Source organism: Scylla paramamosain, unplaced genomic scaffold, assembly GCF_035594125.1.
Source record: "Scylla paramamosain isolate STU-SP2022 unplaced genomic scaffold, ASM3559412v1 Contig32, whole genome shotgun sequence".
Classification (NCBI taxonomy): domain Eukaryota; kingdom Metazoa; phylum Arthropoda; class Malacostraca; order Decapoda; family Portunidae; genus Scylla; species Scylla paramamosain.
This window is the reverse complement of record NW_026973697.1, coordinates 395,620-408,510: the sequence shown is the minus strand read 5'-3', so window position 1 is coordinate 408,510 and position 12,891 is coordinate 395,620. Positions and strand designations below refer to the sequence as shown.

At 41.6% G+C, this 12,891-nt stretch overlaps 1 protein-coding gene and 2 long non-coding RNA genes across 3 annotated transcripts; 2 read left to right on the top strand and 1 right to left on the bottom strand.

Moving 5' to 3' along the window:
• Positions 1–361: 361 nt before the first annotated feature.
• Positions 362–5,528, top strand: LOC135097795 (uncharacterized). Its single transcript, XM_063999853.1, has 5 exons — positions 362–448; positions 1,038–1,140; positions 1,673–1,891; positions 3,016–3,371; positions 4,633–5,528. Exons 4-5 carry the CDS (start codon positions 3,193–3,195, stop codon positions 4,805–4,807), a joined length of 354 nt encoding a protein of 117 aa, XP_063855923.1. The 5' UTR covers positions 362–448; positions 1,038–1,140; positions 1,673–1,891; positions 3,016–3,192; the 3' UTR covers positions 4,808–5,528.
• Positions 5,529–5,695: 167 nt separating this feature from the next.
• Positions 5,696–9,243, top strand: LOC135097797 (uncharacterized). Its single transcript, XR_010266135.1, has 2 exons — positions 5,696–8,491; positions 8,757–9,243. It is a non-coding gene; the product is annotated as an uncharacterized LOC135097797 (long non-coding RNA).
• A 115-nt stretch (positions 9,244–9,358) lies between these two features.
• LOC135097796 (uncharacterized) lies at positions 9,359–11,990 on the bottom strand. Its single transcript, XR_010266134.1, has 3 exons — positions 11,853–11,990; positions 10,707–10,831; positions 9,359–10,089 (listed from the first exon to the last, which is right to left on the bottom strand). It is a non-coding gene; the product is annotated as an uncharacterized LOC135097796 (long non-coding RNA).
• Positions 11,991–12,891: the final 901 nt, after the last annotated feature.

Below are 12,891 nucleotides of genomic sequence, written 5' to 3'. Positions count from 1 at the left end.
TTGCCAGAGAGTAAATGGCCCACCTTATATATATAAGCCTGTTCAATATTACCCGTTCCATCATCTTACACAGCTCTGTTATTAATATATAGTCCGAGTTGGCCACCCTCTTTCCGCTGCTGTAAAAAATATCTATGCCTAGTAAATGGAGTCATTACTAAAAGGACTGGAATTTTGTATCACTTAGATGAATATGTAAGAGAAAGAGATGATTTAGGCTCAAAGCAAAGTCATGAAATAGCTATAAACCTAATATTTCTTTACTTATTAATAGCATTCATAATTTTTAATGGCTAAAAAAGAAAATTTCTAAGTTTAAAAGGGAGATTTAATATATAGACGAAAACAGTACCCTTTGCAGGACGGTTATATGAACTGGCAGCCATTGTTGATGTTTGCATTGCTTGCTGGGGCCGGGAGAATTCCACGATTACAGCTCAAATAGAAGGTAATTACTGTCCCTGAGTAAGTGTGAAGTGAGAGATGAATTATACCTTATAGGCTAGTGGAGAATTATATAAGAAACATGCCTTGGATATGAGAAAAGTCCAATTATAGAGGTTCCTTCAGTACCTTCGTCAGTTCCGGAATGTTTAATTGTATTTTATTTATTGTATTGTTGGAGGTGACTTGAAGGGCGCGGCGTAGTAGTGGAGTGACAGGCAAGGGCATTTCAAGAACTATTGTACAGCACAGACGTATATTTCACCATCAGAGGACAGGACACAGTTACCTTAAGCCTCGGAAGTCCCCACAGAACACCCTAAGCTTGATATAGCTGTCACAACGAAAAGGAAAGAAACATAAGTGTGAATAAGAATACATAACACCATTCAGCAAGGACTCCCAGCACCACCCCACAACGCTCAGACCAACACCACCCACACGCCACCACACCCACCTCCCTGCTGCCGTGACGCATTATTTAGCGCCTTGCTAACAGTCATCTTCCCCAAGTGGTTTAGTAATTTTAGATGCAAGGAAAGAAAAGGCAGGAAGATGATTATTGTTATTTTTTATCTTTATTTTCTTTGCAGGAGTGAGTGAGGCAGGATGAGTCTGATGGGTGCTTAGGCTGAGAGTCACGCCGCAGGGTCAGTGAGGGGTACGGCCGGCAGTATGGTGACTCCTACGGCGGCGGTAGGTACAGCTAAGGTGGTCATGTAAAAAAATCAAATAACCAGCAAAGGAAAGTAGAATAATTGCTTAAAAACTCAATAAATATGGTGAAAAGTAATGAGAGTTTTGGGAATAAGGTGGTAATCCTTGCCTAGTAATTTCCAGACACTGACTGCTTGTTTCTGGGCAGAGTGTGATGCCTTATCAAGTTGTTACCTACAGAATGAAGGGACCGCCACTGAGACTAATGAACAGAATTAATCTTAACCTAACGCAAACATCAAAAACACTAGTGCTGTTTCATCATTATCCAAAAAATAATCAAATAACCAGCAAGAAAAAAAAAAAGGCTTAAAATCAACAAAATAAGACAAAAAAGTAAAGAAAATTCATAAAAGACAACAGGAGACAATTTCTTTATGTTCAATGATTCAAAACTTCCCAAACCTTTTATTTATTATTATTATTATTATTATTATTATTATTATTATTATTATTATTATTATTATTATTATTATTATTATTAAGTCATTAAAAACCTCCTCCTTTTCAGGTCATCACAGGAGTACTCATGTGACAGGAGCAGCAGTTGGGGGGCGGTCACAGGGGAGGGGGCTGATGGCGAAACCATGGGAGGGGGAGATGGTGCCGGGGAGTGGCAGGGTGGCCGGCCTTATGCTGCAGGGGACGGCCGCTGCTCCGGGCATCATGGCGTATGGATAACCTGGAGTCCGAAGTGGCACTTAATATTCTCAATGCTGTGGTGACTAATGTAAGTCTGGAGGGGAGTGGGGGGTGGCCTAGAGTGTGTTATGTAAGTGTGTGTGTGTGGGGGGCAGTCAGTGTTAGGGTGTTGACCAGTGTGGGTGTGGAGGTGGTGGTGTGTTGGGTGTTGGTGCCTTGGAGTGTGTTGCATAAAGGTTGGGGGTTAAGCTTGGTCGTTGTAGGTGATGTTATGGTAATTGTGGGTCTGTTTGATGATCTTATTTAAGTATCAAGGTATATTTTTTTATTCATTGATATTCTGTCTATTTCTTTATTTTTTTATTTAGTTTTATTTATTTATTTATTTATTCTTTTTTTCATTTTCACAACTTTAAGGAAGAATTGAATGTTTTCTTGGTTTTTCTCAACAAACAACGAGTCAGAATGATAATTGATAATGATTGATAATGATAATTGATAATGATTGATAATGGCATTGCATCACGATATATCCTGTTCATTATTACTTTTCAAACCATATCTTTGCATCAGCCTAAATGTTTCTGGTTTTCTTTCCTCTTGTGCATCTGTTTCCTTCTTTCCCTCTCCTCTCAGCTAACAGAGGTCGTCTTGCATAGGCTGGGTCAGGTTCCTTGGGTGTGTGGGTTGTAACTCTGTCTCCTCACAGAAAGAAGAGGCACAGTGGTGAAGACAGGGACTGGGAAGGCAGACAGAAGAGGAGGATGGACTGGATGAGTAACAGCAGTACTAGTAGAAGTAGTAGTAGTGATAGTTTGATCATAGTAGAGATAGCAGTAAAATATCTAGTTGTATTATTAGAAGTAGTAGCAATAGTAGAAGTAATACCAGTAGTAGAAGTAGCTTGGTCAAAGTAGTAATGGTAATAGTAGTGATAGCAGGATGTTATTTAACTGTATAAAAGAAAGATTAAATCCATATATAAAACTTATTGGCAGGACCAGTAGCAGCAGCAGTAGTAGTATTAGGAACACCGTGGTCATAATAACAGAAGTAGAACCATAACAATTCACTATATAAAACAAAAAGCACCAAACTAATATAGCATCAACAACAACAACAACAGCAACAGTAGTAGTAGTAGTAGTAGTAGTAATAGTAGCAGCAGTAGTAGTAGTAGTAACAACACTAACTCCAACACTTTACCAACAGGACGACCAGTACTATGGGTCTGGCTGCGGCATCCTACCCACCCCCCGGATGCCCCCATGCTAACTGCCCTGGCGCGACCCTAACATTGGCCCTGCACACTCCTGGGGTGTGGTGGGGGGCTTTTTACCAGGGCGGCCGGGGCGGGGGCGGGGTAGAGCAACAGGACTGGGGTACAAGATGAAGAAAACGTTGCCGGCTAAGAAGAAAATAGGAGCTAAGGAGGTTAAGACAAGTGGTGGTGGTGGTGGTGGTGCTGGTGGTGTGAAACCGAGGATAAGACTGTATCATCAGTCTGATGATATTTTGAATATCAATTATTTAACTTCTGCAACACCTGAGGACAAGACAGGAGCCAGGTAGGATGGTCATAGGATGCCAGATAGATGTGGTGAAGGATGTTTTGTCTGGGAAGGATAATGAGGAAATGAAATTGAGGACAAGACAGGAGCCAGGCAGGAGGGTCATAGGATGCCAGTTGGATGTGGTGAAGGATGTTTTGTCTGGGAAGGATAATGAGGAAGTGAAATTGAGTTGCTAATCTGTAGATAAAATGATAAAAGATGAATAAGTGAAATGGAAAAAAAAAAAAGAAATGTGGTGTTTTGGAATATATAGAACAGTGGGGTTAGTGTGTGTGTGTGTGTGTGCTGGGGGGATGTATCTTTGTTAATTAGAAAGAATATAAGAGATGAATATAATGGTGGGATATATAGCAATTTTTTTTAGTTCAGAAGAAATAAGTTTGGTTTGAGTTTATATATATATTATATGAATGGAAAAAAGGCTAGAAGAGAGAGAGAGAGAGATTTATAATGAACTGGAATGTAAAGCAGTACAAAGCTGTAAAGGAAAGGGATTGTTGTTTAGTTTAGATTAATTTGTGTAAAGTAGAGAAAAAAAATAATGTGTTTTGAGTTGATGTATCAGTGTAACCTAGAAAATGGAGAAATTATTGTTTCTTTAAATTTTATGTCGTAAACTAGAAAATAAAGTTTTTTTTTTTTTTCATTCTATAGATCATTATAAATGTGAAAAATTATAGTGGTGTTTTTTTTATATTACATAATTATATATATATATATATATATATATATATATATATATATATATATATATATATATATATATATATATATATATATAAATATATATATATATATATATATATATATATTTTTTTTTTTTTTATTCCATTGTAAACAAAAAAAAATATAGAAGTAATGTGTTAGATTTTTTGGTTTGGTACATTAATTTCACAGTTAATCAGTTTATACTTCCTGTTGTCATCCTTGTCCTGTTCAGGGTGTGAGTGGGCCAAGACCTGCTACAACACTTCTGCTTGTATGGCAAAAGAAAATAGCAGTTTTTACTCTTGATTTCCACCCCAAGATATTAGTCACTGTATTTGCTGAGAATATTCACCCCAAAAGTTAAAAATATTAGTCGCTGTATTTGTTGAGGTGTGTGTGTGTGTGTGTGTGTGTGTGTGTGTGTGTGTGTGTGTGTGTGTGTGCGCGTGCGCGTGCGCACGCGCACGCGCGCACACACACACACACACACACACACCTGTCACTTGTCACCTGTGTGTGTCTAATGCACCTGTGTGTTTTGTTCTAGCTCCTCCCAGAATGAGCCCACACCTGCACCTGAGGACACACCCACACCTGCACCCAAGCCTTCACCCACCCCCAGCACCCACTCCAGCATCCAGCACAGCCCAGGGGAAGGCCCAGGGCAGGCAGCCAAGGGCCGAGGCAGGGGCAGGGGTGTGGCGTGGGGGAGGAGAGTGTGAAGTGTGTGGGTTAGGTTTGTATGTGGTACTTTGTCTGGGCTGCTCCATATGTGGGAGAGCTCGGTTGGTGTAGAGATGGATAGATAGATGTGTGTGTGTGTGTATGTGTGTGTGTGTGAGGGATTTGTACTTCATTCAAGCATCTTTTATTTTTACTACTGCTACTATCTTGTTCACTACTGGAAGATTAGTACTAAGATGTGATTCTTGTTATTTTTAAGGGTATTATTCCAATGTTTTTTGTATGATTGCATCTCATTCCTGTTGTACTTGAGAGAGAGAGAGAGAGAACAGGCCCCATTGCACAAACTAATGATAAAAAAAAAACTCACAACCATTCCAAAAAGTATAAATATGTTAGTTTTGTCAGTAGATTTTGCAAGAAAGGAAATTTGAAATACAGGAGTGTGTGGGAGAGGCAAAGGATATGTAGGACGGCAGATTAGTGTGTGAAGGATGTGTAGGAGAGGCTGAGGATATCCTGTACACTGTGTCAGGATGGTTAAGGGTGATTTGGAAGGAAGCTAGTGTGTGAAGGATGCATTAGGTAGGATGTGTAGTAGTGGGTACAATGTGTTAAGAATGATATGTATGTTACAGGAGATAAGGATGTGTATTTTCACCACAAGTATGTGTACAGATTGGTGTTAACACAGCAGGAAGGTTTGATGAAGCTGGACCATCATTCCTTGTGTTGTCTTAATAAATGTATGCAAACTGACTGTAAACTCTCTCTCCTTCTAGTGTATTTATCAGCTTTTGGGGTCAAGATGTCACTTTATTTATTTATTTATTTTTTTATTGTTATTTTGTTTGTCTTTTTTTTTTTCTTTGTGTTGGACAGTTTACGAGTCAGTTCCAGTTTTTGTGATGGTGGATGTGGTTTCTTTCTGTGATGCTTGTCCTTGCCATGCCTTCCTTCCCAGTGACTACCATGTGTAGGCCTGATGGCTCCTTGCAGCTTCCCTTTTGTACATCCTTATGTTACTCCACACTCAGTTTCTCCATGTGTTGACTGTTTTTCTTTTTTTGTGTCTTCCTCCACTTATAAATAACACTCAAACTCACACACACACACTTCAGGTATTCTCAGATATTCAGCATTCATTCTTATCTTGCCTTCCTTCACCTACTCACAGCATCTCCAGGTCTTCACACTCAGCATTCCCCCTCATCTTTCACTCCACACAGTATCCTTCACTCCACACAGCCTGCCCCCTCATCCTTCACTCAGCCTCTTCCCTCGTCTTTCACTCAGCTTCCCTCCTCATCTCTCAATCCACACAGCCTGCCCCCTCATCCTTCACTCCACACAGCCTGCCCCCTCATCCTTCAGTCAGCCTCTTCCCTCATCTTTCACTCAGCTTCCCTCCTCATCTCTCAATCCACACAGCCTCCCCCCTCATCCTTCACTCCACACAGCCTGCCCCCTTATCCTTGACTCCTTTAGTCAGCCTTTTCCCTCATCTTTCACTCAGCTTCCCTCCTCATCTCTCACTGCACACAGCCTGCCTCCCCATCCTTCACTCCTCCACACAGCATCCCTCATCTCTCACACCATCCAAGCCTTACACATCCACACCTACATCTACATCTCACACCTGCAGCATCCCTGGAATCACATCAGTGCCCCCAGGTGACAGGTGAGCTCTAATTCTATCCATTCTGTTTTTCGTCACCACCACCATCACCACTACCACCAATATTTATGACCTAAATATGCTAATTATACTGTTTGTCATGCGCATTTTTAATTGTGGAGTAGGGAAGTTGAAGAATAATTGATTTCATATTAAGAGCTAAAGTAAGAATGTAAGAAAATAAGGGCTGGTGCAAGAAAATAATAGGCCTACACGCGGTGGTCCATATTTCAAACATGCCTGCGTATTTCCACCTATCATCCCTGTCCATAAATTCGTATAATCTCTTAAAACTACCTAATGACTCAGCGCTAACAACCTGGTTCGTTTGTCTCCACCGTGTGGATTAATATATTCCTTAACTATCTCGTTGTATTAAACTGCTTGTAATGGTTGACGTATTCTGGTCTGCATCCTTCATTTGTATCTTGTTTGTATTCTTGTATTCTTAAGCACTTCATCTCAAAATAATGGCAAAGATAGTTAGTCTTTGCCATGCGGATAAAATATTTCCTCAAACTACCTCGTTAAATTAATCTGCTTGTAATTGTTGATGTATTCTGGTTTGTGTTCTCCATTTGTATCTTGTTCGTATTGTTAAGCTCTTGGTTCTTTCACCAGGACTGTTAACAAATGCCACAGAGGTGATTGGTCAGGTTCTCATGGGTGTTCTCATTAATGACGCAGGATCCTCACCAAACCATCACTGAGTCATGATAGTGCCATTATCACTTCGTTGACTTTCACTACAGGCTGTAAAACTATCACCCAAGGAAACACACTTGTAAATCCCTAACAGTTTGTACTATACCCTGCTAAAACATTCGTAAAACCACGATAACTTCCAGTAAATCAAAGGAAATTGCCAATAAACCATGAAAATACCCTTGCAAAACTCGTCACCTCACTAATCATAATTTCAATCACTAAAGTCACGAAAACATCCTTGGAAAACCAAATAACTTTAGCTCGGGTTTGGTAAAAGTAGTGGAGGTATTTTCTTTTCTTCCCTTTTGTTGCCTCAGCCCGGTGTCCCTCTGATATGAAAAAACAAAAAAAACAAGACATTGAAGCGTTCGAGATAGCGAGAAAGTTACGAAGCTTCAGCAGACGTGAACTAACGCCTGGCTCTAGCCGCGTCGTTCTCTCTACCTCCGTCCGCCGCCCAGGTAAGGTCAGTGTTGTTTTGTGATTATTCTGTTTGCTAGTGGATGATGGTGTGTTCTTGGTGGCGGTGGTTGTGTTGTGTTGCGGTGGGCTTGATGTATCTGCAAGAGCTGGGTGAGGGCGAGGAAAGGTGAAAATGAAAGTATAATGAATCCAGCTTTATTGGTGCTCCGTGTTTGATGTTCCTGTCCCTCATTTGTCGCGTTGACAGTCGACAGGTGCGTGACAATCTCCTAGCGTCATACTGTAACGCTCTGCTGATTCAGGACATGTCAGGTCTCTCCGGGGTTGAAGTGGCAGCAGCAGGAACATGAACACCCAACACTGAGTACAAAGTTATCCTGTGTTCAGTGTAATTACCTTCAGATCATTCACTTTCCCTCGCCCTCCTTGCCCTGCTCTTCAGTGACATGACACTCCCACGACACACGGAGCCACTACCAGGTGACCTGTAATCTTTTAACGAGGTGTAATATTTTACTGGTGTAATCTTTTAACTTGTAACGGCTCGTTTATTGTAATGAGCATTTGGAGTTATAGAAAGCCCAATATTGAGGTGTTTGTATTGGTCCTTATGTAACTGATTGGTATTCAGGCGTCTTGCATTTTCGTCATTTTGGATTTAGGTTAGCGTAAATATTTTTGTACAAATGTGTCGAGTGACGACCTAGTTTGTTTGCGTCGCTTAATTGAAGTCTTTACTGTCTGTACTCATTGATTTATTTACTAATTGATTGTGCTAAGTGTATTTACTGTTAGGTCATCCCAGCCACGTGCCGCCGCCTCGCTCCACTGCTTCACAAGGCGCTCCACGCGTGCCACAGCCAGCCGGCGCTCCTTATTGGCGGCCTGAAGACCCACGCACCCCAGCAACAAGGTGAAGGCTGTGCTCTGGCAGGTCGCTCTAGCTTGCCATCATAGGTGCTAGCCTGCCCTGAGCGCCCTCCTCTCTGCCTGTGACGCGCCGGGGGTGTCTGGCTGGGCGAGTGGCTCAATTCAAATATTGTTTCAATTGAACGTTGTTCTCGGTTAAGAACTTTTTTAAATCGTTTAATTCTGATGTTTGGTTATCAAATAGTAAAAATCCGTCTTTTTAAATTCGTTTGTTTCCAGTTCAAATCCACCTCGTCTGTCCTGCACAGATGAGTGGTGACGCTGCAGACTGGCGGCGGCACTCCCCTGCATTGCTGTAACAAAGCAGCCGTGTGAGCGACTCGTGGGCTGGCGCGCCGCCGGTTAATGATGTACGAGAGGCTCCCAAATATATATTGTTTTTAGTTAATTTTTTTTTAAATAAAAAAAATAGTTTTTAATAAAAAATATGTATAGTTTTTAATAAAAAAAAACTAAGTTTGCTCATATCTGAAAATGGTCGTGGTGTTTCTCCGGAGAGTCTTCGAGGTATTTTGTAAGCGAAACGAGTAACTGCACGTTTTGAGTAAAAGTGGTTTTGTTGAAAAGTTTAAGCTTCCACACTCTGGCACTCGCCAACCTCTCTATCCACTCCCCACAGCTGGCATCGTATTCACATCCAGGAAAGGGAAACGAACACTATTATTGTATTTTGTATATATGCATAACGAACATTATTGCATTTTATATATATGCATAAAGATAATTATTGCATAATATATATATAATTTCACACAATTATAGCCTCCTATCTACATAATGTACAGGCCCCCTATGCAGGGTGAGAGGAACTAAGGGGGGCGGGGATGGACGCGAAAACCAAGATGCCTTGATGTTGATGGGTTTATCGCAGGCGATGAGGTGAAGCAGAGGCAGCAGCAGGGCGGAGGCGAGGCCAGCTCCGGCAACACCGCCCTTGAGATCCCACGGGGTGTTGGCCGCAAAAGAAAAAACCTGATAAGAAGAAACCTCTGCAAAGGGATTGGGGATATGTTCTGCAAAGGAACATTTGAGATGCCTAAAGGAAACCTCTGCAAAGGGATTGGGGATATGTTCTGCAAAAGAACATTTGAGATACCAAAAGGAAACCTCTGCAAAGGGATTGGGGATGTGCTCTGCAAAGGAACATTTGAGATGCCTAAAGGAAACAAACGCTGAGCAAACAGCCTAAACCTCTGAACTAAATACCCAAACACCACCCATATCCCCTGCCACCACCCTCCTACTTTCCCTCCCTTTCATTTCCTTTTTCCTTTTTCTCCTTCCCTTCCATTTTCTTGCCCTTCCTCCCCCCAACTGCCATACTCACCTCCCCTCCCCTCCCCTTTCCAGTGCTCCCATCTACCCTTACACCTTGTACTCTCCTCTCCCTTCCCATCCCCAAGACTCGCTCTTATACTCCTCCAGCAGTGTCTCCTCCTCCAGGCTCCCGCAGGTCCTGTAGGGCAGCTTCTTGGGGCGGTCCGGGTCAGGACACGCCCCTGATGATGATGGTGGGGGGGTCCAGATTGCGGCCAGCCAGCACGCGGGATAAGTCCAGCTCAAGACGACCTGCGCTGGGGCCTGCGTCAGAGAGGAGAAGGGTGAGGGGAAGGCGTGTGTGAGGGTGTATGGGAGGGGAAGGTGTGTGTGAGGGGGTATGGAAGGAAGGAAAATGAGTAAACTAAATGAAAGGAAACTTTATTAGTGTGATGCAATTATGAAGTAAAAGGAGGAGAGAAGTTGATGAGATGATGAGAGGAAGAGATGGAATGAGGGGAGACTGAGAATAGCGACACAAATGAGGACTCAGCGTGACCGATGAGATGAAACAAGGAGAGGGACAAAAGAGGAAGAAAGACTTAAATATGACTGATAAGGAGAGGTATGAAAGAGAGAAAAAAAATAGACGAAAGGAGGTGATTGGATGAGAAATGAGAGAAAGGAAACGATAGACGAAGGGAGATAGAAATGAGAAACATGAAAAAGGAAAAGAAAAACATAGGCTAAAAGGCTGAAATGAGAAACAAATGAACGAGGGAAAAGTAAAATATAAAAGAATGAATTATCGGAATATATAAAAAAAGGAATATTGAAAGAAGATAATCAAAGAAAACTGACCAATAAACGAACTGAAGGACTGACTAAAGAAAACAAAAATCTCTTATTCCCTCCCTCCACTACCCCACCCACTCACTCACCCATGAAGTGCACCACGAAGGTCACGCACTGCTGGTCACTGGACAAGGTCACCGTCTGGAGATCAGCTGCTAGGAACCACTTGGACGCCCCTAACACCTCGCGCATGTCCATCATGAAGGTAGGCCTGGAGGAGGAGGAGGAGGAAAAGGTAAATGAAAGGGAATAAGGTGGAAGAGGAAGAAGGTGAAGAAAGGAGGGAGAAAAATATGGGAGATGAGAAAAGGTGACATTTTTTATCTATCTATCCATCTATTTATCTATACATCTATCTATCTATCTGTGTCTCCCACCTTATCTAGCTTATCTATCTATACATCTATCTATCTATCTATCTGTCTACCACCTTACCTAGCTAACATCAGTATTGCTGTAACTCTCTCTCTCTCTCTCTCTCTCTCTCTCTCTCTCTCTCTCTCTCTCTCTCTCTCTTTAATCCTTCTTTCTCTCTTTTCCTTTCACTCTTTTCCTCATTTCCTTCCTTCTCTCTATGAAGTATGGATTCCACGTGTAACCCGCCGTACACACCTGGACTGGAAGAATTTCACATCTGCGTCCACACCTACAGGGTTTACGTACACGGACCAATTGTGCTGCCGCGTCTGGACACGTGCACAGACTCAATGCGTACATGATTGTTTCGTCAAAACCGCTGGGTAGAGAAGGTCGAACGTTGCATTCAACTTATTTTACTAAGTCGATCCAACCTGAGAACAATTACCTAACTAACACAACATCACAGAGCATAACACCACAAATTCAAAGTATCCAAACTCATACAATGCTAAATGTTCAGCCATCAAACTAGAAAGTTCACAAAAATTATCTAACCTAAACAAATATTCACTTACAATATTGACCAAGCAGCGGTAAATAGCCCACAGTCCTGGGCACATCACACAGGCATGGTACACAGCTTCCCCGCAAGCTCAGCGCCTGGCACAACGTGTTAACACACACACACACACACACACACACACGCAGCAGACCACCCACAGCTGCGAACAACAATCAAACAAATTTTCACGGAACGGCTGGAGCAATACCAAACACGTATCCGCATCTGCCGTATGGAACAAAACAATACAACCTACAAATCACGTGTCTGTATTGCACCTGTACACAAAGCTCCACTTTACATGACATACCAAGGAACAGCAGGGAACCAGCATGGGCCATGTCACACGGCCGCCACACCACACTCACCCTGGCGGAAGCAGCCACTACAGACAACTGACCTGCGTGGCGGCTGCTGGGTGCTGGCTGCTGGCGCCGGGGTGAAGTAAGAAACAAACAAAACGCGACATGCGCACTGCAAACAGTAATATCAACAAAAAGTAATCAAAAGTAAGTAACAATAATACACAAACTAAATTTCGTGATATTTTTACGAAACAGTGATCAAACACGTACACGCACATACGTACACATAAACGTACGTATTTTGTTTCATTGAATAAGAAAATAAAATAAATAGCTGGATAAATGGATAATATGAAGGATAACAAACACTGAATGAAAGTACAAGGAAATAAGAAAAAAAAATGCGAGGATAAGAAAGTGGAAACATGAACGTAAATTTGAGGTGATAGAGAGGGAAGTGAATTGTGAAAGGCGACATGAATAAGGTGACGAAGTTCAATAAAGGAGGTAACAAGAGAGGTAACAGAAAATTAAAGAAAAGATAAATAACAAAAAAAAGAAGAGAAAAAAATGGTTAAAATAGAAACAAAACATAACAAAAATATAATCGAAAAATAACAAAGACATCCCCCTTAATAAAAGAAAGAAAGAAAGAGAGTAAAAAAAAGTTATCAAAGCACAGAAAAAAAAGAAAAAAAAAAAGAAAAACTCGTGAAAACAAGCAAGGCGTTCCACTCACCACTTTTCTGTTGTTCCTGCCGGGGTGTTTCAAGTTCACCTCCATGAAAGTCTCCCCAACTGACGCTGTGTGTGTGTGTGTGTGTGTGTGTGTGTGTGTGTGTGTGTGTGTGTGTGTGTGTGTGGAAGGTGAAGGGATGCGTTGTTATTATTGCTATTGTTCTTTATATCGTTGTTGCTGTTGTTGCTTCTTCTGCTGCTGCTACTAATACAATAATAATAATAATAATAATAATAATAATAATAATAATAATAATTCTCTCTCTCTCTCTCTCTCTCTCTCTCTCTCTCTCTCTCTCTCTCTCT